At 40.0% G+C, this 27,857-nt stretch overlaps 1 protein-coding gene across 3 annotated transcripts in view; it reads right to left on the reverse strand.

Moving 5' to 3' along the window:
- The window catches only part of atxn1a (ataxin 1a), a 114,063-nt gene that overhangs the window by 12,127 nt on the left and 74,079 nt on the right, over nucleotides 1-27,857 (reverse strand). Inside the window, exons 1-2 of one of the 3 annotated variants that reach the window (XM_066715882.1) lie at nucleotides 15,975-16,093; nucleotides 1,020-3,148 (exon numbers count right to left, since the gene is read on the reverse strand). In XM_066715882.1, coding sequence (XP_066571979.1) covers nucleotides 1,020-2,879 — 1,860 coding nt within the window. In that variant the 5' untranslated portion in view covers nucleotides 2,880-3,148; nucleotides 15,975-16,093. Of the gene's footprint in view, nucleotides 1-1,019; nucleotides 3,149-7,897; nucleotides 8,169-15,974; nucleotides 16,094-27,857 lie in introns of those variants that run through there. The other 2 variants (XM_066715880.1, XM_066715879.1) reach the window with 2 other exon arrangements.

A 27,857-nucleotide genomic window follows, 5' to 3' on the forward strand; every position in this document is an offset into this window, starting at 1 on the left:
CCCCAGCTAGCAACAGTAATGATTCGTATTGTTATGACTGAGAAGGGATTTTTTTTTCTAAAAGGCTTAGTTGGGGAAAAAAAATATATATATATTTGGTATCATTATTTGATACACTGAAAATAAGAATGTTAACTCATGTGTTACTCTCCTGAAACCATTAAAGAGGTTTAGAGAGGTTTTGAAGAAGACATCTTAAGCTGATAGTAACAGTACATGAAAACAAATAATAGGTGAAACAAAGTTGATGTTTTTAAAGTAACCATGAATCCTCCATTTTGAATATTATTACTTTTGAAAGTGACTCTAGGAAGATGCAAAGTCTCTCAGCCTAACAGACTAAACAGATTAAGGTCTTTAAACACAGTCTTCTATATGAAACAGCAAAGAATTTTGGCTGTGAACTGCATGCTTTTCCATCAGCTTGATGCCTTTTGGCTTCATATCCTCCACAAACCACACCAAATCTGGACATAACAGTGTATCTGTGGGGTGTATCTGTGGTATGGAGAGGATTGCAGAGCTTGCACGAGTTCTGGATATAATAAAATTCCTACGCACTGAGTTGGTTGCAAATATTTATAAATCTCTCTTCATTCTTTACATTGCAAATTCAAACTTGTTTGCTTCAAATTGCATTGGTCAGGACCACATAGGACATCTTGGTTTAAATCGACATATTAATTTGGGATTGAAAAAGTTTTAATTCATTGATATTAAAAATATTTCTTTAAAAATATTGGTGACATGCACATTTATTCTTACCTTTTTGGAAGCACATGGCTTCAATCACAAGTAACTTAATTAAGGTTACAATATGGTTATCACTGACCTAATGACTTGTTTAGTAACACTTACTAAACAATCTTATTTACAAACACACAACAAGGTCCACTGCTGAAACTGACCCATTTCTGTTCAAATTATTGTAAATTTCAACTGTTCAGTATTGTTGATTGTCCACAAAATCATGACCAACACACAAAGACAAGATTGTGAGCGTAGATGAAAAACCTCACCTGAGCTCGATGCTCTCCAACCGCAAACTGGATGATGGCAAAGTTGGGTGTCTGGCTGCCCTCGATCCGCTCTACTGTGCTGGAGTCGATCTTCAGGTCGTTGCTGATCTCCGCACTCTGGATGAAGTCCTCGGTCTTAAGGTCCTCCACTCTTTTGAGCTCACCGTCTGCCAGTTGGATAATAGAGCCCTTCATGAAGTAGGGGGGCAGTGAAGGAGAGGAGGAGGCTGGGGGAGGAGGCAGTACGTTAGCAGGGGCACTAGCAGGGACTATGGGTAAGTGGAGCTGGGCCTGCACCACAGCAGCAGTGTGGTAAGTGGATGGGGACTGTGGCTCGCTAGACACGAAAGGCTCACACTTAGGGACTGTCGTGGCAACAAAGGTGTGAGGCACTGCTGCGAACTGCTGGGACGACGTGACGATTGAATGGCCGGATTCCAGCTCCCCACCGCTGCTGCTCACAGGGATGAGCAAGGGCTGGTTCCCGGGAATGACCAAGTGCTGGGGCAGGTTAGTATGGTACCCGACGGAGGTCTGCTGCTGCCCACTTCCTGTGATGTAGCCGATGATGGGCGGCTGGGCGGTGGTGGGGTAGAAATTGGTAGCAGGGAGGCCCAGGGAGAGCTGCTCGGTGGCATTGTGAGTGGTGTGGATAACGGTGTGAGGAGAGAGAGTGGTGACTGCCGCTTTCAAACTGTCCGCACCAAGCTGCGAGGAAGAGAAGGTGAACGAGGAAGCCCTGGACACAGGCTTCCCCATGCAGAGGCCTCCTGCCTTCTCGTTGTGGCTGCCGGAGGATGGTGATTTCTCCCTGGTCATCTCTAAGTCGGCACTGCTGGTCGCGTGGCTGTTGGGCACCAGCATCAGTGAGGTCCGTAGCCCTGAGGTTTCATGTGTGCTGTAGTCGGGAGGGAGCATGACGTGCCGGGCCTCATAGTGGTGCTGTTGCTGCTGGTGGTGGTGGTGATGGTGCTGCTGGCTGGAGGCTCCTTTAGCACCACTGCTGGCCTTGGCCATCTCAGGGGACAGGCCATAGCGCCGTCCCTTCTCCAGCTCACCATTCAGCATCTCTCTCGTCCGGCCGTCCTCTTTCTTCGCCGAAGGCCCGTCTGCATATTGGACCACCACCTGTGGGGGGCCGCCGAGGGTCAAGGCATGAGGGATGACAGCCTGATGGGAGTGGAGGTGCAGTGGGAGGTGGGTAGGAGGAGAGGAGACGCTCAAAGGGGAGCTGGCAATCTGGACGTACTGATTGGTCGGCTGGACAGAAGGGGGCGGTGGAGGGGTACCCCCGGCAGCTACCAGTCCAGGTGACCGGCCTAACTGGTGGTGCTGGTCGACTTTGGAGGCCTGAGAGATCACAGCGGCTGTGTAGGCCTCCAAATGGGTGCGCTGGGAAGATGGTGTGGGTGCTGTAGTGGCAGTAGGGGAGATGAGCTGTGAGGGGATGTAGCCAGTGTACGGCCCTGTGTAGGTGAACTGGAGATTTGGCGGTAACTGGGTGTACTGGATGGTCCCGCCTGGCTGTGAGAGGGGTGGGTAGACTGCTGCAGGAAGAGTCGTGACAGTGGCCCCCGGCTTTGAGACTCTGGATGAGGACAAATACTCCACCGTGGTCGGGAGCTGCTTGTATACAGAGCTTTCCTGCGTCAAACCTACTTCAGATGGCATGCTGCTGTGCCGCCCAGTGCTGTTTTGTCTGCTGGCCACGTTAGCAAGCCAAGTTAGGTTCTCTCCTCGCTGGCTCTCACTAGCAGGGGCCACAACTACAGGCTTCTCATCGGAGGGCAGGTTACTTGCCGGGATTTCTCGCTTTTTAGGCGGAAGGCATTCATTGCTACGTTCCTGGTTGGACTTCATGGTTCTGCAGTTGGCTCTATTGTTCTCTTTCTCTGTTTTCTCTCCCTCTTTCTCTCTGTTTCTTTCTGTTTCTTCTCTCTCTCTCGCTCTCTGTACGGGGTTCCTCCCACCCGCTGGTTATCTGTGCTGGAGGGCTTTCTTCAGTGTCTGACCAGCATGGATCTCAGTCTAAGGCTTGGAAAGTCACGCCTGCTCTCAGAAAGTGATCCATGGACTTCATGAGGAATCATTTCCCACTGCCCCAAAGACTCCACAACTGCTCCAGGAATCTGCAGACAAACCAGAAGTAAAGATCAGGTAGTGTGTACACAGAAATATGTGTTAGTTTAATGGTTGTACTAAGCTAGTCTAGCCGTCTCTGTGTTTTTCAAATTTCAAGACCTTCTCACCCTTGCAATGTTCTGACTTTTAAGATGCTGTGTTCTGCTCTGATCTGGCTGATCTAAAGATAAGGGTAATTCTCCCAAAACATGTATCCATCCGTGAGTGAGAGCACAGATCTATGTTTCAAGCAGTTGCCCAGAGTCCTCTGGTGAACCATTTGTGTAGCCTTAACAAGGGCACAATCTTGACATCTTATTAATAATGCACTGTGAGTTTGGTGTTCAGTTCCCTGCCCTGCGCCTCTATCAGTAAAAGAAAATGTTAAACCCTGTTCACAGAATGTGCAACAGGCGTAACACGCTGGACACATCTGAAAACCAGCAAAATAAAAGATAATGATGATGTTGGTCTCTACAGCACAGAGAGAAATAAATGTAAAAAACAACCAGCACACCTTGCTTTGTTGTTCACTATGACATTAACCCTGGAATATGAGCACCCAATCCAAAGCAAAACTGCATTGCCTTTCATGTCTTAAATAGCTAGAGTAGTACATATATGAGATTTGATCAGCCCATATAAGCAACACCAAAAAATACTGGTATATAGTAAGTAGCAAAATGAATGTATATAAATATATCATCTATTTGAAATATTCAGTTGGCAAAAAACTGCAATTGTATGCTGAATAAAAGTGTGTCTAATCAATGCCTATAACAAATACAATGCCTTTTTATTTTAAATGTCTTTCTTTGCATGCATGCATGTATGGTTTTGTAATATGGAAAGCTTGTCTCCAAAGCTCTATCTAAGCACGTAGCAAGGTTTTCCGCATCAAACGAACCCAGGGAGATAACCACAGGCGCCACACAGCTTCTTAGTTAATGTGACCTCAATTATAAGTCATAGGTGCACTGTGTCATTGTTCCGACATACAGGCAGAGGGCTTTGCCTAATTGATAGCCTGGACTATGAGCCATTTGTGAAAGGAATGTAATGTATCTTATACTTACCAGAGAAATCTAATGTAATGTAAAATTCAGATGCACTGGCACGTTCTGTCAAATTGTTTGATATGAGAAACTGACTAGACTGGAAATAGTATTCTGCAAAATATATCCCACGGCAGAAGGGAATGAGTCAGAGTAAGACAGCATTTAAGCAACAACTACATCAACACATCAAAACCAAAAACTCGTCTGTTACTGAGCTCAAGTTTAAAGCAGAGCGGATTATAATAGAAGTGTCTTAGAGAAGATCTAACACTCACATATGTAGTTGGGATATTTCCCTATTGTGTAAGAAAATGGCCATCTCTCTTCTCTCCAGGACCACTAATCCCATGTTTCCAAAGTGCTGTGATGACAGAGTTGTGCAGAAGGCCGAGACAGGACATTTTACTAATCATTTATCCAGGCGGATTAAGCAGAGGAAAATAAAACACTACCTCGTATGGGCTAGAGAGTGACAGAAAGCCATGCTGCCCCACATTGAGCAGTGGCAGTGGCTGCTGATTTACTGAGTGAGTGCTACAGCCTGAGAGGAAGCACAGGCTGGCAAACCCTGACCTGGCTTTTCACAGAATGTGTGGAATTATCACGTAATACAAGCAAGTGTGTTGCTGGGCGATATCACAACGTGTCGCCTGACTTTTAGAGGAACAAAGCTGAGTCACTGCACAAGCTTTAGAGCTGCCAATTCACAGTTCTGCAACTGGGTTGGTGAAAACATACTCGAGAGTTACTGCATAATTGACAGTTTTTTATAGTTTTACAGTCGAAAGTCAAACTTTGCTAACCGTTTCCTCATTCAGACGAACAAAAGCAAATAGATTTGTGATGTATTCACGTCTGATCAGGTTCAAAATCCCATCCACTGTAATGCCCAAGTTATAATTTGAGACAACCCATTTAAGTGCATAGGAACGTGCATGTTAAAGTATTTTTTAGCCCTGGTTCAGAGCCCTGAATCTAACTGTGGTGTGTGACTACATATTAAAGCCTCCATTGCTGCATTTCACACAGGCCTGGTACTGGGAGAAGTAGCAAATACACATTTCTTCATTAAGTTCGGACTGGAGAGTCTGGAATGCAGGACCAGATATGGTGAATCCCATGTTGTTGTTTTAAAAATGTTTGCATGGAGACTCAAGCCTTGCATAAATGCGAATGGCAGGGCTTTCATCGAAGACTGTTTTGATTGAAAAGGACAGGAATTGAAACCATCATTACTACAGAGGTGTTTTTAGTGATGCTATATTTGGAAGGGATTTTTTTTTTTTTTTAAGTACAGGCTGTGCCATTAAATGAACAATTCCTTTTCAGTTTTTTTTTAATGAACAACTGATTTATTTAATTCAGATTAAAGTAGACTAAACCCAAGAGGAAGTTTATATCCAGTGCTTACAGGAAGTATCCACCACCCTTGGACTTTCACATTTTGTTGTGTTACAACCTGAAATTGTGATACATTTAAATAGATTGTTTCCCCATTGATTAACACAACCCACTGCACGCTTTCAATGTGGGGAAAAAACACGCGTTGCCAATAAAAAAATTATAAGGGAGGTAAATACGCCCAATTAGAGTGATAATCACTACTTAGCTAGATTCTAGACTCATTCCACTGTGAAAAAGCAACTCCTTACAATACGGTTATATTCCAGGAAAATATTTTGCTCACATAGTAAAGTATATGAAACCACCAAAGCTACAGTCTAAATCAAGTGTCACGTTTCATTGTGTTCTACTTTTGCTTTTAATGCGCATTAATACCGTAAGCGACAGCATGGAAATTGAGATCTGTTTATGTGTGTGTGTTCCGGTTGTCAGGGTTATCTGCAGACTACTCTTCAGAGACAAATGTGAGTAGTACACAGAGACATTTACAATGTATTCTTTGTATACAACAAGTTTCCTCAGCAATAGCTCATACACCGGGATTTGTTCTTTTATACAACGATATAATAAATGCTAATAATAAACTAGTACACATTATATCTTGCACACACCCAGACTAATACAGGACGAACAGAGATGGTGGAAGTATAGGAAATGTCTTTCACTACACTAATTTGTACTCAAGGGCCACTTCTGCAATTGAGTACTTTATGCTGTCTGGAAGATAGGAAAGGTTATCCTAGGTTAGTCTTCAAAGTTAATCACAAAAATCAAATCAAACAAGATGCTCACTGCTCAAGACTAATCTAGACCATCAGCAACCCAGAATGCATCAGTCAGATCAATTAACTTCTCAGAGAAAACAAACATTACTCTTTTTCCTTTTTAACAAGATACAGTAAGATAGGGAAAAATAATACTGCCGGCAAACAGATTTCTGTTTTGTCTATGGAGAAGAAAGGAAAAATAAAAAATAAAAAACCTTGTGTTTTTCCAGTTATGTCAGCAAGAACTATAGCATGATGAAAAAAAGAAAAAAGGGTAGGTTACTCTCGCACTTCTCGTAATGAAATCAGTGTAATAGTACTGTTATGCAACTGTTTTGAAGCTTTAAAAGCAACAAACATACAAACAGTCTGGCCCTGTATGAAGCACTGGCTAATGTGGAAAGAGGGATCAACCCACAAGCATGCCCTCAAGGAATTCACCTTGTCATCTGAATCTTTTAATAGATTTACAATGCCCTGTTCATGTGTACACAGTCCTGCAACTTCGCTGCACTAGTACTACATCACCTGACATTTGAACATATTGTCGTTTACAAATGATTTAGAGATGAGTAAACTATTTCCTGAAGGCTTTTAGGAAATAATAATAACAAGCACACAAACAGAGAATGAATAAGTAAAACACAGGGAGTGGACTAGAAACGCGTCAGCACTTAAAATACCTCTGGCTGTAACACTAAATTAAATATGCTACATGCAAATCTTAAATCATAATATATGTATAAATTATACAATGTAAAGGAACAACAAGTCTAAATAATGTTGTACGCTAAGCTGCAGACATCAAGATCTGCGAACAAGTCTTGCGATACAACAAGATTATAGTGCGGCGACTGAAAGAACTCCCAGTCAATGAAATCCAAATGCCAGCCAGAGCAACCTTAATACCTGTAGCACAAGCCCTAATTCGAGACTGTGATATTCTGCAGCTAATTTTAGCCCTAGAGAGTCTAGTATCTGTGGCAGGCTCACCACCATCCCAAGAGCCCCAATCGCCTGCTTGTCCTACACTGTTGGCGTGTTCCCCTTTAAGAGGCAGACCAGAGATCTCAGCCAGACGTCTAGCACAAACACCGGCGTCGTTGTCTCCACAATGACTCAAGGCTTCTGCACCCTTGTTTCCAAAGCACGGACAATGCAGAACGCCGAGCGAGAGCAAGAGAGAGATTCAGAGAGAGAGAGAGCGGGAGCGGGAGGGAGGGAAGGAGTGATATGTTTAGGAATGGGGGAGCACATCCACAAAAGCTCCATCCATGACTTGCAGTTTTCTGTCCCAGAAGGGTCTCAGAGGTAATTAAAAGACGAGAGTTTGTTTCGAAATCCCAGGGGACTGAGGTTGTGGAGGAGACGGTGAGAAAACACCTTGAAAGAAAAAATTAAAAAAGGCAACACCACCACCACCACCACCACCACCACAACAACAACAACAACAACATGAAAACACCTGATTTGAAATGAAGACAGAGGGGAGTGGGTAAGGTTTCTGGGGATTGCTGGAATTGCTTACCAATCTCTCTCGAGTCCCTGCTTGCTTAGCATTTTAAAAGCCACCTCTTGGTCTCTCCTCTCTGCGTATTCCCTGAGACAGAGCCTGAAGTCAGGAATGGCCTCTTTCACTTTCTCCTCCCACCCTCCCCTTTTTGCACCTTTTAACCTTTTAATTTTTTTTTTAAATAAATAAAGAATAAAAAAATATGCCCCTCTTTTTTTTCCCAGACCCTGGTTTTCCCCCTCTTAAGCCATTGCAAAGGGCTGGCGCAAAAGGAAGTCCCCCTCTTCCCTCTGCTCACATGAAGCCCTGCGTGCAATGCTCCAACGTGTGTTATGCAAGGGCACTAGGCTGCCAGATCTCCCCACAGTACTCCACTGTCATCGCTCCTCCCTCCCTCCGCTCGCTTCATTTACTTCATCAGGTATTCATTCAAAAAACACACACTCCAGCTGGCAGTCTGCCCAGACTACGCTCACGAGGAGAGAGAGGGAGGGAGAGGGAGGGTGGAGAGAGAGAGCGAGAGAGAGAGAGAGAGATACGCACACACTCACACGCAGACAGGAAAAAAATCCTCCAGGGAGACGCTTTGCTTTTTTCTTTTTACCTTTCTCTTCTCTCTCTTTTTTTTCCAATGCTGAGCTGGGGTTGTTCTTCTCCATGGGGATAGGAGAGAATTCCCTGTCTTTTTCACTTCATTTTATTTTCTCAGCCTCGTGCTGGGGTGGCACATTGCTTACCCAAGCTCCTGCCTTGCACGGTGGCAAAAACGCCTGTCCTAAAATAACCTCCTTGCTGAAGAATGATCACCCCGCAGCGGCTCCTAATACACTGAGAAAAACAACACCATGCCGAGCACAGCCTGTGAGGGGGGCTGCTTCCTTATTCATTATTAAAAAATGTAGAATAATAAAAAGAAAATGACTCCCTTTACAAATCAGACCTCTTACATAACTCTTCCCATATCAAAGCTCATATGTCTTATCACGGCAACTAGTATTCACTCAGAGAGGGGTGTACAGTGCAGCAAAGATGGGATGCACGTATATGATAAGGCAAAGGCAACAATCTTATCTTTAGGGAATTGAATCGATTTCAGAGTTCGCGCGAGAACGAAGCATCCAAAACAACATGTTGGGATATCTGCTTGTGACAGAAGCAGGCCAAGGAACAATTAGGTGTCAATATGTGGCTTATCCACTAATTTCTTTATTTAACTGCACAATTTGTAGACACAGATTGTAATAAGATCTCAGATGGCACGGATTACAAAGCGTTGCACCTCGAGGAAGCCTTTGCCTGCCAGACAGACAATTTAAAACATTCACTTACACGATTAAGGAAAGATATTGACTTCAATTCTTGCTAAAGGGAGAATGGATGACTCCTTGAGTAATGCCTCAGAGTGTGACAGTGTGTAAATCAATTTGTAGCCATGTAAGGGGAGGGTGTAAAGAATTAAGTGGACAACGATTTGAGGAAAAGGAGTCTCTAAGTGGATATAGCAGAAGAAGCATGTTGTCCCAAGTTGTTTTACAGTTCATGGATAACAGATCCCTTTGAGTAGAAGACCTTAACAATAATGTTTTTAAAAACCTGGAAGGATGTGTTAACACTACATTAAGGATGTTGTTGGATGTCAGAGTTGACAGGGTGCAGGAAGGGAATCTCTTGAACAGATGAGATTGAAGAGATTGAATTAGAATATCCTGAAAGGTTTTAAGAAAAAAAAGCTCAAGACTAGTTGAAGGACAGGATATTTTTAAACAAAGAGTTGTGGGGGTCTGGAACACTACCACTGCAGTGCAAGCTCTAGGTTCTCCAGGACTGATTAACTACTGGAGACTGAACAAACAAGATGGCCCAAATGCCATCCAAAATTCAATGCAGACCCTCCAGGAATTTGACAATGCTGCTACAGAGGGACAAATGTAATTCCTGCACCCCTCTCCACATTGGCCCCTAGAGGTCAGTGTAGACTGTTTCAGACATCCTCAGTACTACAGAGCTTGGAGGTTTGTTTAACTGTCCCAGATCCCCTGAATGTTTTATATTTTCTCATTTGAAATGCTAGTGGAAATGTGTGGTTACTTGTCTGCCATGATAAGTGTATATCTAAGAACAACCAGAGTTTGGGAATGGTGTCATTTCTATTACAGTAAACAAGTGCAGGCCGCAGTACTGGGTCCAGTCTTTCTGATGAAACTTTTCCTGTTTTTGTTAGGCTTCATTCTTGAAAAATGTTCACCACTGCTTTGGGAGACATCTTTAAGGAAGACTACACTGTTTCCTGTTTTGGCTGTCTTCTCTATTTAAAACCCCTATCTACTTTAAAGCTCATGGTAGGCTATGGATTCCTGCAGGCTCTGGTTTTATCTAGAGCACACGATTAACTAAAAACTGGTCCGAAAGAGTCCAGCAATACATAGACTTTTGGCTGGATTTGAAGGATGCCTTTCAATTGATTTACCCTTGTGCTACATTTCAAACCCTAAACTGGTCAAGAGTCCCTGGACTTCAAGAACTGTGGTCAAAAATTGATTAACTGCAATATTCAAAACACTAGTTTCAGTAAATGGAACCAACACTAGCAAAAAAAAAAAACCTGTGGAACAAATAAATAAATAAACAACAACAACAAAAACATACAAAACTATGACTCAGTGGCTGGAATTAGTTTGTGGTTTAAAGAGACTAAATAAAAACTAAAAAAAAAAAAGTAAGGTTTTGATCTAAATGCCCCAGTCTAGGTACTTAAGTCAGTTCTAATTATCATCATTGCCAGCATAACCTACAAAATGAATACTTCTGTGTGTGTGTAAGATAACAACTACCCGCATTTACTTATGTGCTCTCTTTGAATAGTGAGAGCATCACCTCCGAGAAAATGTTTTCAAAGCCATTCAGAACAGCAGAAGAGACTCTTCAGAGGGAAAAAGAACAGTTAAGTTCACTGTAAGTAGCTTTAGTATAATGTGTACTTGTCTGCAATTTACCTAATACACTCAGATTGAGGGACAGTGTTTCACCATTTTTTTTGTGATACTGCTACTCTAGTAGTTTTCAACTGACTATGATATTTTGTCATCCCCCCATCATAGAGTCTACTTAAGCCTGCCACAGTGCTGAAACATTATCATCTTGGCCGAAACCGACTCACGAAACGGGAACAACAACCAAAACCCACAAATCAGACAAAACAAAACTACTCAGATTATATTGCCATAGAGGAATACATTTTTAATTACACATGCCATTTTTTTTTTTTTTTTAAGTATACTTGCAAAGAAGCTGTACTAATTAAACCAAAGGGAATGTTGAGAAAAGCACCTTGGAATCACACAGCACTGTCACAATGAGATTTTGATAACTTGGCAGATTTGTTGGAAAAGTGGAAACACAGACCTGTATGACCTGCAACATCACTTTCTGGAAACAGCCATCTTCTTTTTTTGGAAGATGATGTGTGCATGTTAATTATGGCAACTAACCAGGCGATCAATTTTCCTTCTCAGTAAGGGTATAAGCCCACTAAGATTTTTTTTTTTTTTTCTTGGCAAAGACGCATAGAAGAAAAGAAAACAAACAAACAGAACAAAAAATAAATAAATAAAGATCCACAGACTATTAATTAGTGTTTCAATCTACAAAGAAATCCCTTGGGGCTACTGTTAAATTATTTAGGGACAGCCAAAATAAATACAGCTCAATTAAGGAATTTCAGAGACTTCTGGAGTAGTGCACATGATCAGCAAACATTGCACTGACCCAGAAAACAAGGTCAGACATTCAGGGCTAATTATCTTTCCTTTTCTTTTTTTCTTCTATCCCGGTCTGACCTTTACTGGAGCTTCAATTAAACACTGGCAGATTCATTAACACCCTGTGCAGAGCAGACTACCAGGAAATGAGGACTCAAGGTCAATTATTGATTAGTTGATGCCTGCTTCTGAGATGCTACACAATGTACATCTCTAATTAAAAATAATAAAAATGAAGTTGAGGTAAATAAAAAGTAAAAAAAAAAAAAATCCTTATGTAAGTTTATGTAGATAAATGTACTTTAGGATTTTCACACATGGTTTTGCTGTGGTTATACAACAGTTTTTAGAGTGATTTCCTATAGGTTCAACAAGTGATCACTGTCTTACTACACTTATCATGTGTTAACTATACTCTACTACAGCAAACATGCCTTACAAACATTTACCATGCTATACCACAGCATTCCCATGGTCCAGTCTAGTAAAGCACTTTACGGCATGTTAAAAGTCCAAAAGGTAAACTTGCATGAGAAATGGGTGGCCTGATTATGTTTTTAACCCAACTATTATTAATTTATTTATTAATTAAACTCATGAACTGTGCATTATTTAAACTTCTGGTTAAAATTTCAAGTGAACAGTTTTCTTTTCCCCTCTGCAGAATTGAACTTGGCTTTAATTCGACAAAGACATTTGAACACAAACGCAGAATATATTTTCCAAACTAGCTTATTCCAAAAGACCGTTGTGCGCTGGAAAAACATTAAAAACAAACAGCATCATCAAGTGGAAAGAAGTAAAGGAACGTTTCTGCCAAGCCCATTTGCCAAGTTGGCCTGCTGTGTCATGCACTGTAGCGTCGGCAACCTTTTTTAAGAAAACCTGTTTCTGAGCAAGTTCAGAAATATCTGCCAACATTGTACTTAGAAATTAAGGTGATTAATACAGTACTGTATAGCTGAGCAAAACGCACTAATCAACAGTTGTATGACAACAGCAAAAAGTAGTTGTTTTTAGAAACTATGAAACAAGCAAGTCTGTTCTTCCTGTTTTTATCTTTTTACCAACAGTTGTTCATGTCATAAACTTCTCAAGTCCTTGTACACAGTCAAAAATAAAGACAAAAAGCAAACAGCATAGAATATCAGCATTCTCCAAACAACAAAATTGTGAGGCTTTGTATAATTTACAGCGCTTCTATTAATCTGGACTATTTTTATTTTATTTCTTTAACATTCACTTTTTACTTTTGAGAGGTTGTTGAAATACAAAAAGGAATCACCAAGAAGATGTAATAAAAGAGAACAGAGTACAATATAGATCCGACTGTATGCCCACACACCCATCAATTCATCTCAGATATGGAGGAGCAGAAGCAATGCCTTCCCCAGCTCAAGTCTCAACTTTAAAGTTAATGTACAAAGGAAGCCAATGAATATAATATTGTTTAATTGCATGACATGACAGGAGATTAAAGAAACGACTGACAGTGGAGCTCCTTATACTTGTCAAAAGAGCATTTATTCTGTTCACAATAAGGAACAAATGTGAAACTTTCCTATTTTAAAGTGATCCAACTGCCATTGTCACAGAATGATGAGGTATTGCTGGATTCAGAATTTAAAAAAGGATCAATGTAATCAAGTATGTTTGAAGTTTTTTTTCTTTGTTTTTTTTCCTGAATGTTTCATGAAAAGCCCTTACTTCACAGGCAGCCTACATCCTACAAATCCTCATTAAGATACCATGCTAAAACATAAATTAATCAGGAAGCTATGACAAGTCATCAGAAAACATCACAGTGCAATAATACCAACTGCTGCTGTTCAGCTCCCCACTGTGTATTTTCTCCACTTACAGAACAATGATTCAAACTGACTAACATGCAACAATGGCGTCTGGGGACCTGTACTTTAACGGTGCATGTGTCTGCCTGTCTTTGCATTTGTCATGAAGGGTTAAACAATGTAATCTATTAAGTTTCCTTGGGGATGGATGCAAACGCAAAAACTACGATTCCCAGGCCAATTAAAACAAACAAACAAACAAACTTATTTTCTTGCAGCTCCGGCACATGTAAGATAAATCGTAGAGGTACGTCTGCACCTACATCTTGGCCTCCCAGCTAAAAGCAAACAAGCTGGGGTCGGTTGTGGGGAGTTTATGGATAGATTTGTATAGCAGGAACACAAGCCTCTTGGGGTCTCTCCCATTGCATTGAGATCACTCCATAGCCATGCAAATCAGCAGATGAATATTCACTCAGTCTTGAATAATTGTGACAAAAGAGCAACAGCTACCAAAAACAATTTTATATATTTTTAGAAGCGAACCCCCACTTTCTGTGCACCTGGATTTCCAGCTCATATCGCGTGAAAAACTAAACTGAGGCAAGCGACCTGACAGCTGAAGTTTATCGACATCATTAACTCACAGATGCTTGTTTTGTCTGTTTTCTTTGTGTTTGTCATTGAAAAATGCATAGTAATGTCCCAGCACTCAAGATAAAAAAATACCAGTACATGAAATACAGCAAAAATAAGAAATGGGATCTGTTTTCTCTGTAGAATTACACGGTACGCCCTCAGCAGAGACTTAAAACCAACCCAAACCTAAAAAAACTAATAAATCAGACTTAGAGATGTAGGTTGATGTAAAATCACATTGGGAGTGATTATATCAAACCTCAGGGGGATTGTTCCCTATACTTTATGTTAATGTGGTACATAAGGTTCTTCTTCACCTACCAGTATAACCGTCTGCTAATCGTACTTTCCAGAAACCTGTACATATTTTTATTGATTGTTGAGATAAAACATGAAATTGTCAAAGTGGCACAGGACATATTCATATTTAGAATATCTCACCCCTTCAATGTAACAATAATTTCAATAATTTCTACTTTCTACTACACGAGACCTCAGAAAAGTGTGTTGCATAAAAATGAGTTTCAGGATACATTTGTTTAGAAGCAAACACATTCTTCTGCTAACGACAGCGTTCTTGGCCTTTGAGGGTTAAATAACAAAGGGAAAGAAGAACAAAAGTTTTCAGTTTTTTTAATCATATATGTACGTAACAATTACTGGTATACAAAAATTGTGGAAGAGTAAGGTCAGTAACATCAAGCACATAAACGTTTGAAAAAAGGGTCTGTATAATAGTCTAATTCTGATATATTTTTAGGGGAATGAAACATTTGACAAACTGACAAAAGCTCGCCTGATAAATCCCATGGAAATTCTAAGTGAAACTTCAATATTTATAATGTATATAGACACAGATAGATGATCTTTCGGTTTCAAACTCATTTAAAAACAAACGCCATTTTACCTTCGCAACATCCCACACAACTGTAAATACAAGTCCCTCCGGAGTCATGGAGTAGATACCCAACAATACAGTGAAAGGTGTTCGAGCTTCAATGACAACAAAACAAATCAATTTTCAGATAACACTGCAAATCCTCCTACTCACATCCCTCCTATGAAAGAATGAAAGAATGCAGAGCTTTAAGCCAGCTAGCACAGGAGCAAGGCCTCATGAGGTCACTTTGGACATTTTATACTCATTATTCTCTTTATTAAAGCAATATATTCCTGCTTTGCACTGAAACTGGCTTAGTGCAGCCATTACTCCTATCTGAGCTCATCATTATCTGGGCTGCAGCTGCCTCAGTTGTTGTTGTTCTTTGATACACAACACTTTGAGCCACCATAACACTAAGTTATAGTACACCTACATAGGCTGCGAGTTATCCAGTCCTAGCCCTGCCCACGCGGAGGAAACTTTACTAGGGATTTACAGCAAACCAACAATTCTCCTTTCGTGTGGAGGTGGAGTTTGAAGCCGGCAGCACAACACCTAGGTCCCATCTCTAGAGTCAAGTCCTTTTTTTCCCAGCTTTGGCCTCACCGATTACACAACCAGATATATGTGGCTGTTGTCTTTGGCGATCAGTTGCATTGCTAATGGGCTCCTGTGACTTCCACATCCAGGACCAAAGCGCAAGGCACTGCTCGAAGGAATAGGCTTATTAGCGTTATTTTGCCCTTTGTAAGACACAGCATTGGTGAGGCCCACTAGAGTGGGATGCAATAAAACACACTGTTGAAGGCAAAGGGAAATTAATGCAATTCCACAATTAACTGAAATCTCAAAAAAATTCTGTGCATTACAGTATCCAGCAGAATTTCCCACACTAAAGCAGTGGTAGTAAAGCTATACGAAAAGCTATTTGTTTCCTGCAGTGTCTGTACACACTTTCATACCTTAGCATATGTACACCTTACTGACACTGCCTGACATTTTTACAATATCTTCCTACCTACCTTCACTTCAAGATGACATCTAGCTTTCCCCTTCCTGTTCACTGAACCTATAATCTTTTCCTCTCAATCCTAACAGCGCATAGAACATTGTTTCACATTCACATTTGTCTCATTATATTTCCTGGTGGACAGATGCAGTGAACTACTCCTTTATGCTCCTCATTGCTAAAGAAGAAAATATATATCAACAACAAAGAACATGCCCAGACAAGTTGAGACAGATTTGGCAGCCAGCTATACACTATAGTAGACTTACACACATGAAATGTCACAGTATAAGCATTCATTCAGACTCCCCGTAGGTATTTGTCCTGACACGCAATTATAAGGGTGTTATGTAAAATGCACAAGGAACATTAATATACAATGTTCAGTTCTTTAGATAGCAGAAAACCACATCCTTCGCAGGGCGATTCACAACAGTATGTCAACTACAGCAAAGGATCTCCCTCTGTACGCTCAGCACAAAACTGCGATCTGACCCTTTTTAAATTAAGAACAGCTCACAGTGAAGTTGACCCTTGCCCTGTCTGACTTGTGTATGATGAGACAGCAGACACAGTCGACACGGCACGAAACATTCTCGTATAGAGGAAGAAACCTAATACGTGGCCGACGGAATGGGAATCTCAGATGTGAGAGAGGGGTGCTTTTCTGTAAAAGGTTTTTCTCCTGTGCATAATATTGAAAAACCTCCACATCAAAGACAAAATATATATTTTTACTGTTTTAAAAAGTGAAAGGACTTTGTTTTAATACGGTTCACAGATATCTCTGATTTCTGTCTCCACACGTTTGAGGGCTTCGGCTCAGTTGGAAACCGGGTCAGATTCCAAACCTACAGAAGGGGTTGTTACGCAAGACTGTGAGAGCAACAGCAGCTGCTTCGTAGTGTGAGAGTGTGCTGGGGAGGATTACCGAGTGAGATAGATAGACGTGCAAAGAAAAATCCCTTCTGTTACTCTATAATCCAGGAGGGCAGGGCCTACACACATGGCATGCAGGCTACTACTCGAACACCCTCCCCCTCTTCAGGGACTGCCTTACTCATCTATAATTGCTGGTGCAGGCAATCCTGTACCTGCGTTTGTTTCTAGTGTGTGTGGGTGCGTCAGCGTGCGACGGCAGGAGAAATAAGACAGAAATAACTCCTGAAATGATCGTCCCCTATCTCCTAACTTCTGCCATCATATAAAAGACACTGCCTCGGACCCGGAAAGGAGATTATCAGACACATCTGGAAAGATCAAGTGCCACATTTCAATCTCAGTAATAAAAGCCCTGATTGCATGAGACTGTGAAGACCCAACGTGAGGTCCTCGGGAAACAAGATAATGCTGAACTTCTCAGGCACCGGTGTAAGTTCGAAATCCCTTCCAGGTGGTAAAAAAAACGTCCATCTAAAGGTCTGACACAAGACCTTGAGGATTTCTAGGTTAAAACCACAAACCTACTAGGATCATGACCTGAGCCGGGTACAGAGATGAAGATCTTAAGGGAACATGAATTAATCTGTAACACTGCTACCTATCTGCTTAACCATGAAGTCACTGCCCAGCCGTCTATCCAACTGTTTTCCGTTCTGTAGGTTCTTATGTCTGCTGGTTCGTCTGTAGATTGGGTTTTCCATTTGCAGAAAATCTCAGCCTTTAAGCAGACCAATAGATAAGCACTTAATCAAAATACAAGGTCTCTCCAAACATCAACTTACTATGAAAGATACAGTAGAGACCTCCACAAGGTGATATTTTTTCTCTCTACTTGTAAAAAGTGCAGTCTAAGAAAACAAAGCTGCATACCGTACCTCCTGTCCATTACCCTCACAGATACACCAGAGAGAAGCCCTGTTATAAATCAAATGCTTATACCATGCACCCCCTCCACCCTTTCCCTTCATTTTTTCATTCATTCACTGGAAAGAACTGCAAATTAAACTCTTGCTACAGAGGTCAGTGTGCTGACCCACATAGGATAATGTTTTTTTCACAGCAGTCTCCAATGCTAGCTGAATGACGTTCAGGGACATTAGCATGTGGCATTCTGGGAGAGAGGCAGGGTGGACAAAGCAGATTTAATGCACCTGACTATTTAGAAATTACATGGAAGAGACCCCCCACCCCTCCAACATACTACCAGTTGCTGGGAAGAGCCTTACATTAGAGATTTTTGAGCTTGAAAATGCTCTTGATTCACTGTAATATTTCATTAAAGGTGCTGGAAAGCTCTCGATGGGGAACCGTTTCAGCATGTGAAACAAGACTCAGTGAGTAGGTGTGTCTGACAGAACAATTTGAGAGCCCTCTTCCTCACTGCCTGCTGTGGTAACATAACTGACAATCTTTTCATAAGATGTAACCAGTCAACTTTGAACATGGTGGAAACACAAGAGAATGAACATGGCAACCAGGAATCACACAAACAAAACAAAATATATCCCGTTCTGACTTTACTTTGATAATATTCACTCAATGTCACTGGTAAAGCTTACCAAACACTCTATTATGGTTTAAACCAAACAGCAGGATTTGTGAGTAAGTGCATCTTTATCCTGCATCATCCATAAGTTAATGTAGGTTTATTCCAACTCAGCAATAATTCGGAGTTACTATCAGGATTGCCCCAAAATCACTATACTGGTTTGTTTTGCTTGTCAATACAGGGATTTGTTCGCATTAACTTCACACATTACTGTTTCAGTGTCCAAGTCAATAAAATATAGTCACTTAATGGCAATAGCTTCTCAATTTAGGCAGGTAATTGTGAAGTCTACATAATTTGTCTCGAAAAAGAAAATTAACTTTACTTCTAATTCTTATGTGGGTTTTGAGTGTGAAAACGCTGCTTTTCCACACAAAATGCATGTGATTTCTGATGTCTGAAGTAAAAAATTATAATACAAAATACAAAAAACCCTTACAGCTTCTATGTCATCTGAATATTTGTTTGTATTCATTTTAAGTTTTATGGCAATAACATTACACTAAGGAGCTTTGTGTTCTTTTCAATGATACAGCACTTTGAATGTGTATGTCTTGGTCTATGTGGCGTGGGGGGTATCTATATAAATACAAAAAGAAAGGTTTACGTAATGTAAGCACAGAATTCATTGTCTGTTATGATTTTGTATTTTCTATTTTGTATTGTCCTAAAACAGAAAAATGTATTTTGGTTTTAGACAGCAGTTAAGAAAACAGTTATGTAACGTCTGTGGTATTTTGAAGGACAACTAATTCAAAAGCTTCATTCGAAGGTATTCTGTGCAAGGTACATTGAAACTTTGCAATAGTTACCTTGTACAAAGTTGGTTATTTATTGATGTTTTTCTAAAAGGACAGGATGTTCTCAAGTCTGAATGCACTGGTTTTCTAATTCAAGCTCCCAAAGAATGATGAAAGAAACAACAAAACCATCAAAATAAACAAACAAAAAAGTCAAAACCAATTATTAGTGTATCTTCATTACTTTTCCCATAATCTTCATAATCCTGTGGAAGTTTCTAGGTCATTCTCTGTGTGTTGTTAAAATGTAGGCCCTACACAAGTTTGATTTCTGCAGTTAAAACAACCCTTCCCTTATGCAAATGTGCCTTGATAAACTTATCATAGGATGTTTGCTCTAAATATTCTTACACTCACCAAGACGTTGAGGTTTGGTGTGACTTTAAAAACATGCAACAGCAAAAATGCCTCTGAGAGGAGTCAAACGGTTAAGTGGGAAGCACAGGGTTAACTAAACCCCTGATTTGTTTAACTGCAGAATGAGTGCATTAACCAGAATTGTTGCAGGTTTTAAAGTGTGGTAATCAAGCTCACTGTGAAGAAATGGAAAATAGCAGTGTATCCTCACACGTGTGAAAAGATGTGATGTGGGCAAGCTCGTGTGGGGGAAATTCTCACATTCCATCCCCATCACATTCCCAGTCACTTTGAAACCTTTTAAAAACGGTCTGGCTTTTTATGACTCCTTGGTGAGTAGTTCATAGACGTCTGAAACACAGTGGAAGGGAGTAAAATATATTGTAAATATAACCTCTGACAAAAAATGGGCAGATACGTCTGTATACAATGCCAATGTGCACTGTCAACATCAATGCTTAATTCTTATACTGTGGGTCAAGCTGAAATGTAACAAGTCTGCGTGGCAAACGAGAGGGGCAAGAATAAAAACATGAATTAACAAAACAGTCCAAACTAAAATGGAGAGCTTGACTATTTTTAGTGGACGTCTGAACATTCAATCTTTTATTGTTTAAATCTATAATGGTCATAACTCTATATATATAACCCTAACTCATAATAATCTAGCTGTGGGGACCTGATTCTGTTTTTAAAACCCCTTGTGATTTGCAAAATCAAAATGTGGGAGTAATTACAGTGGCTTTGCTGGTACAACACATTAGAGATTGTTAAAAACACAAATGATTCCTGAGTGAGAAGTAATGGACACCAAAAGGTCAAGGCAGTGCGTATGCATATGGTATGCAATACATTTATTTAATGTTTAATGAGAGTCATACTCTAGTCGCAGGCTATAAACTCCAAGAGAGAAACCATGCAGTGTCTTGTCCATGGAGTTTTTCTGGTTAAGAATGATGTCCAAAACCCTAATGGTTTGTTCAATCTAGAAAACCCAAGGATGAATGCAAGTACAGGGGATAAGCACTCTGTTGATAAACCTGAATTAATTACTATAATCCCAAACCATCCCTACAGAAAATCTTTTAAAAAATCACCTCACAAATGCAGCAGCATATTTCAAACAAGCACCAATTAAAAATGCATTCCTTCATATTCCAATCATTACTCAAGCCACAATACCAATATGCATTCCAAAGCAAAGCACATACATTACCCAAGCCCAAAAGGAAATTAATTCATATTATATTAATGGATAAATTAACTTTCATTAAAAACACCAAACCATCCTCTCTCTCTGTGGTTTGTGCTATTCATAGGAGCCTTCAGATCTACAGATTCCATTAACAAAAGCAACAGTGCCAACTAGATTGAAACGCTTTGAAGAAAAATAAAAAAAGTAAGTGAAAAACAACAGCATGAAAATCAAGGGAAAATGGGACAGCTGGAGGAAGACTACAGTAGAATAATACACAAAGAATCACAGGAATTGTGGGACAGGAGTATAATCAATTGAATCTACTTTAAAGGGACGTGTGAAGATGTTGATGTCGGTTTGACACACTTTATCACCCTGGGCATTTTCCAGACAATCCTTGAATGAAGTGCAGATCTCAAGACTGTTGACAGGGTACATCTGCACACAAACATATTGGATAATCAAAAGCTAAGAGGCTGCAAAGAGCTCCAAAAGGTGTTTTTTCTTCAAAAAGACCAAAAAGGTTGTCTTCTGCTAACACAAAGAGAGAGAGCTGATTTAAGCCTCAAAAGAGAAACTGACACGATTACAGCTGGGGATTTACTATACTATTAAATGTGTTATTTGATAAAGATGTGTTTCCCACAGGTCTGAGGCTCAGTGTCGCTGTCTTTGGACCCCAAGTCACCACCCCAAGTCATGCTCTTGCAGAACGGCAAATTTGTACTGAACCCTGAAAGCAAGATGGCTTTCAAGAATAGCATTTCTTATTAGGATACAAAGAGGCCCTGCTGTTGCCACCTGTAGCAGTATATCAAGTTTGCCTTGCAATAAAGTAGCAGTTTAGGACACATACTAAGCTTATATTAAATGTTACCCAACCACAGGTTACAGATGGTCACCTAAATTATAAGAGATTACAGGCAGATGGGATATACCTGATCAAACCTGCATATTCACAGTGCATGTGAGATCAGCCCCGTGCATTAATTCAACATGTAGTCGGGTTTGTCTTGATGAACCCTATATAACACTAGTTTCAAGGCTATGCTCATGCAAAACACTTTCCGGGAAATCACTGACTATGAACCCATTCTAACAATCTATACTTGAGCTTATATGATCTGTATTCGTTTTTTTTATGATGTCATTGCCTCCTTGCAGAATTATGATATCACATGCATGCTGTCTGACTTTCTATTGCTATTTCTCCTTGGGCTCATATGTGACTTGCATTTGTAGTGCTACTGTCAGATGCAGACAGATTTGGTTGTTGTTGTCATGGCGTGTCTGAAGCAGTTACGACTTAAATGTGCTAAACTAAATTTTTACCTCAAATCCTGGTGTAAGTCATTACGAAACTTCTACAGAATACAAATCGCACTCCCCTTTAAAGCAGTCTGTAGAATATGCATAAGAATAACAATGAGGTGTTTAACTACTTCAGTCATTTTGCTGAAAACTAGAGGTGAATGTAAGAATCAATGGTAACACTTTCCAATGTCTCCCTAATTACAATGTATTAACATAGCAGGTACTCAGTAACTACATCTTAGTTACTCATAAGAACAGCGTAATTATGCAATTATTAGCATGTACTTAATGTGTAAAATGTGAGCCATGTCCATTGCATCCTTACCAGACAAATGTGTACTTATATATACCGTTAATCATTTTTACACATTCAGTACATATTAACAAATGCATAATTACACTATTCTTATTAGTAACTAAGATGTAGTTACTGAGTACCTACTATGTTAATACACTTTAACTACGGAGACCTATTGTAAAGTGTTACCGAATCGATTTTATGCAGAAAGCTTCTAAATGGGCTTCTCACATTTCATTGCCAGGAACTGTGCAGACAAAAGTAAGTGCTGGCTAATCCATATCCAGAGAGTATATTCTGTTTTGTATGAGGTAGACTGAAAGCTAAATAGAAGTGTAAGAAGCACCTCAGTGTTGTTCCCTTAAGACTCCCAAGGCAAGGCATCATTTGAACCTGTGCCACACTGATATTCTTCCCTTTACGCATTTCTCTACTTCTATCATAAAACAATAAATTCCTATGAAGGAACAGCTCATTTCAGGGAAGAGTTAGTCCTAAACCTAACATTTGTAGCTCACATTCTGGATTATGTGATTAGGAAACATCCACAGAAAAAAAAAAAAACTTTAATTTAAACCAGAAGTCAAACCTCAGTCGTAATTGCAATAAAATAAACATGTCATTACTGAGCTCATAATGAAATGACCCTTAGAGGATACATTTGAAATTGCCATTACTTTTATTCATTATGATGAGATTACTATTTTGTGAGTTAGTCCTTCGATCCTCTAAAATGGGTCCTGTCCTATTAAGGCTGGGGCAGAAGGAGGACACATGAAAACACGGCTGATTAGTGGGGAAAACTAACAAACGTGGTGCAAGGGTGGACAGGGCTAATCAAGCTGTGGCTCAAAGGGAGACCGGTGCTTGTGTGAAAGGTGTAGACGAATGCCCCTTTCCATCCCTACCCTGACGAAGCCTCAGCACCTCTAATGGCTCAGATGAATTATGAGTGTACTATGTACTCTTGGAAATGTGCGCCGAGAATACTAAAGCGCCGGATGCCATGGCAACAGGGCCACTCCACTGTTCCATAGTCCCCATTAAGAAAGATTTCTGCTGCTCGGCGACTACGTTATGAGGTCATGCAAAGTAACTAAGTGAAAGAGCCCATTGAGCAGCCTTAAATTCCAACAGGAATGAAAGAACAGATACCCAAAACCAAGGCCTCAGGTGTCAGCAACCTTACACATCAATTCATGGTTTACTTTAAGTGGCTGGAATGTTTTGTATGTCTTAAATTATATTAAATTGAAAACTTAAGTCCTCTTATTCCTTCATCCTGACCCCACAGTGGTGAATTTGGAGATTGTGTGGGTTTCGGTGTGTGTGTGTATTAATCTTTAATAATTAATGCTGTGGATTTTCATTTCAGGTTCACTATTTTATGTTTTATACTGGAATCTTATTCAACAGTAGGAAAGCAAAGGGTGCTCATACACTTGTCCTAATTAGAAAAAAATAAAATAATGGAATTATATGTATCATCACCAACAGTACATATAAATCCACTGGTGGATGAAGACCACCCCCCCCCCCACGATGTTTCCACTTGCTTTGATATACATATGTATCTATTCATTTCATTTTTATATTTGCATTGTAATAATTTGCATTGTTTGTTTTTTCACTACTTACAATATTTTTGCAGACATTTTATCATCTTTTAACATCTTTATTTTATGTTACTTTTCCTTTATTTTATAGCTAATCCTAGACTGGGAAACAGAAACAGAAAAGTTAAAAACTTACATTCAACCATTGCACCAAAAGTTTTTCACAGATTATATGGTGAATTCGTTCTATTGCTTCAAATGGGGCTATAGCTTGATTTGCTCTATTCTTACTGCAGTGACATGGTCTTGTCACAAATGTTTTTTATGAGACATTTTTGTCTTAATCTTTAATTAAGAAAAATAACATAATAAGTTATCTTTTTTTTTCTATGGAACCTTCCAGAAATCCAGAAAACATGACAAGACACTACAATTTGTTTGACATAAATAAATACTTCATTCATGGATTATGAGAATGTGCCTTATGAAAAATACCTAATGGCTCTTGGTATTAAATATCCTTATTTGCATATTAACTGCAGAGCCCTCAAAAATATAAATGTATTTATTTATTTGTTTTGTAAATCTGGTGTTTGCCAATGCTCAAATGCCTAAAATTAAAAAAGAAAAAAACAACAACTGTAAAGTTAACCATACAACAGAATAAAATGGAACATGTTTTTTGGTAATAAAGAATGCTACTTCATGTGCCATTAAAATTAAGAACAAAAAGATTCAGTTCCAGCCTTGCTGAGATTAAAAAAACATTTTCCAGATGGCTAAGGAAAAAAAACTTCCAACTTGAATGCCAAAGAAGAACAAGTTTCACATCTTTGAACAGAACATACATGTCTTTGAACATTTTGCCTGTTCTAATACTAACTCCGTTTCTGAGAAGCTTGCAGGCAAGAAAAACAGAGCTGAACAAATACATCTAAGGATGTACATCTTCAGCCTTGAAGCAAACTTCGGTTTTATGCACTTCGGGCTGTCCTAAGTTTAAAATTGGATGCAAGATTTAAGAAGGAAAAAAGATCATGGCAAATGAATAGATCAAAAGGACCTTCTTAGTGAAGAGAGATCTCAGGTTAAGTCAATGTGAAAGCTGGTTTACCGTGAGACAAATTGGTATCTTTCTGAATGGATTTAATAATAGTTTTCACCACCTCTACCATTAAACTTGATGCGTACATAAAGCTGCTATTGGGTCTAGACTTTCAGGGTTTTCTGTAATTTCATGCGTCACCTGTTCATTGTCCTGCTATTGCAGCCGTTCTCAGCATACAGCAGTAGTGAACCAGACAAGAGTCTCAGAGCTAGACTCAAGGAAAGATGAGGAAAAATCATGCAAAGTACTTTGAGGATACCCCGACACTATAATGAAAAACTACGCGTTTCAATGTCCTAGCTTATCCCCACACAGAGAAATAGATAGAGAGAGACAGACAGACAGACGGGGCAGACACATTACAGTAAAAGTGTGCTTTCTGAATTCAGTTCAATTGAATCTGTTAATAGATTCACCACTCAAATACACGTGACTCAGCAAAAACTCAAGTGCTCAGTGGCATGGCGCTAACAAGATAATGCACTCTCTCTCCCTCTCACACACATTTTTTGTTTTCTCCTTGAAATCTTAAGGAGGACTGTGTAAGAGAAATAAATATAGGAGTCTGTTGACTGACATCCAGGTTTAGTGAAGTACATTTGTGAGGAAACAAGAAACCCTTAGGGGACCTTTAAAAGACTTGACTAGGCTACTGACGAAAATAACAAAGCTTAAATTCTAACTGCACATTTTTTAAATATTTTAAGGTATGCATATAGAACTACCAGTAATATTCCTTATTTCCTCATCCTAGTTAAACTTCTGTTTATAATAATTCAGCGGTTTCAGCTTTAAAATTCAAGGAACGAACGTCAGCTTTTAAAAACTTGAACGTAACCAGCTGTCAATGCATGTTTCATTTTTACTGTAACCAACATAATGCGGTTTTATCTGAAAATGAGTTTCCTCAACCACTTTCAGCTTTGCTGCAAACACTGCTCTTTTGGACTTATAAAGGATTCATTTTGGTAATGTGACATGAATAGAAATATTGCTCATGGTATTTAATTCCAGACATAGTCGGATAATGAAGAGCCATATCGACTTTTTATTTGATTTCGCATCTACAAAGGACACAATACATCATTGCATACTATGACATGGAGTCATTATTTAGATTTACATTTCAAAATCCCCTATTTAGGATTCTTTAGCATTAACACTATATTAGCTGGGCCTTTAATTTAAACTGGGACTTTAATTTTGAGTGAAAAAATGTTACTATGGACAAGGACTGGCATTGATCTAACATCTGGGACAAGACTGTTAAACTATTGACTTTTAACAGTTTTGTAGACTGAAGTTTGATAACAAAGGCAGGGATATTTATTTTTAGTGTTGGGCGGGCTGCATAATCAAGATAAACCTTAAAAGATTAATAACACTGTACTTTTCTTAACTTCAAGTAGGTCCTCTTATACCACAGCTTTCCTCAAAATGTAAAAAGTGGAGATCAAAATAAAATACAAAGCATGTTACATACTGACTTTATCTTAGGTGAAAAGGTGAATTAGACAGTGAAAAATGTACAGCCTCCTTGGTCCATTTCCAGACATTTACCTGCTTTTCAAATATGTGTTTAGTACACAAGTATTATCTGATATACTGGGCAGGGCTCGGTGTGTCTCCCAACCCTGCTCCCTTCCTCCATGTCACTTTAAACAGCCTGCTATCTCTTAGATTTGACCTGCTCACTTAAAGACAAATGGAAAGATTCGCACAATTTACTGAACTTGCATCACAATCACATGGCAGATGAAGTTCAATGACTGCCAGCCCCCTCCCCCCCCGGCTCCACAATACACACCCAACCCATGAAGCAAGTCATTGAGTTCAAATTTTTCTTACTCACATCAATATCTGAATGGAAGCCTGCCAGTTGAGCCTCTTGGCTGGTGTTCAGACATGCTGAGGTTCTTTGGATTCTAGACTGTCAAACAAAGCCACCCAGCCGCCAGTGAGAAAGGCTACAGAGCTAATTTGTGCCGAGGCTGAATTTTGCCTGCTGCAGTCAGACGCTGTAAAAACGTGTGAGTGTGTGTGTTTGTGTGTGTGTGTGTGTGCGTGTGTGTGTGAGTGTGTGTGTTTGTGTGTACAAATCCCTCTCTCTTCTACAAGGGAAGCCTGCTTAAGCCAAGATACTGCGGCCGAAACCTTTCTCTGCTTTAATTGGCCTTAACAGTAGAGATGAGGCACAATGGGGCACTGGGTCTGCCCAAGCCAAACCAGTTTTTCCCATGTGCTGAGGGGCCAAAGCTGGCTCAATTCAGCCATGAATAGTTTCAGATGCAGGCACTAAGGTAGGGGAGATGGAGAGGGGGGTTGGGTGACATCATAATCAAAAAAGGGCAGAGAGACCAGATGCCTTTTTTCCAATATTTGGTTCCATTCTGGCCGAGCTGCAGGAATTCTGAAAGCTGCGGTTTACTGGGTTCAGATTCCAGACTGCTTGTTTGGGAGTTTGGCACGAAAAATCTATGCAAATGGCAAGCTGGACCTTTTTCATCAGCTCTTTAAGACAACAGGTTCTGCTCAGTAACAAACACCAGGGCAAAAACAAAGCTTGCAAGAAAAGAATGTCCGATGATGGCCTAGACAGAAAATACAGGCCTGAGAAGACAAACCAGGGAACTGTTCCTCCCTAACAAACTCTTCGACATGACCCAAAAACGTTACCGCTTACAACAAAAGCTTGGGAACTTTTGAAGTCTTGCATTATATATTTGTCTGAAAGGCAAGACTAGAACTTTCTCAGTGTTGTGTCCATTAAATTT

The sequence above is a fragment of the Amia ocellicauda genome, chromosome 10, assembly GCF_036373705.1.
Source record: "Amia ocellicauda isolate fAmiCal2 chromosome 10, fAmiCal2.hap1, whole genome shotgun sequence".
Lineage (NCBI taxonomy): Eukaryota > Metazoa > Chordata > Actinopteri > Amiiformes > Amiidae > Amia > Amia ocellicauda.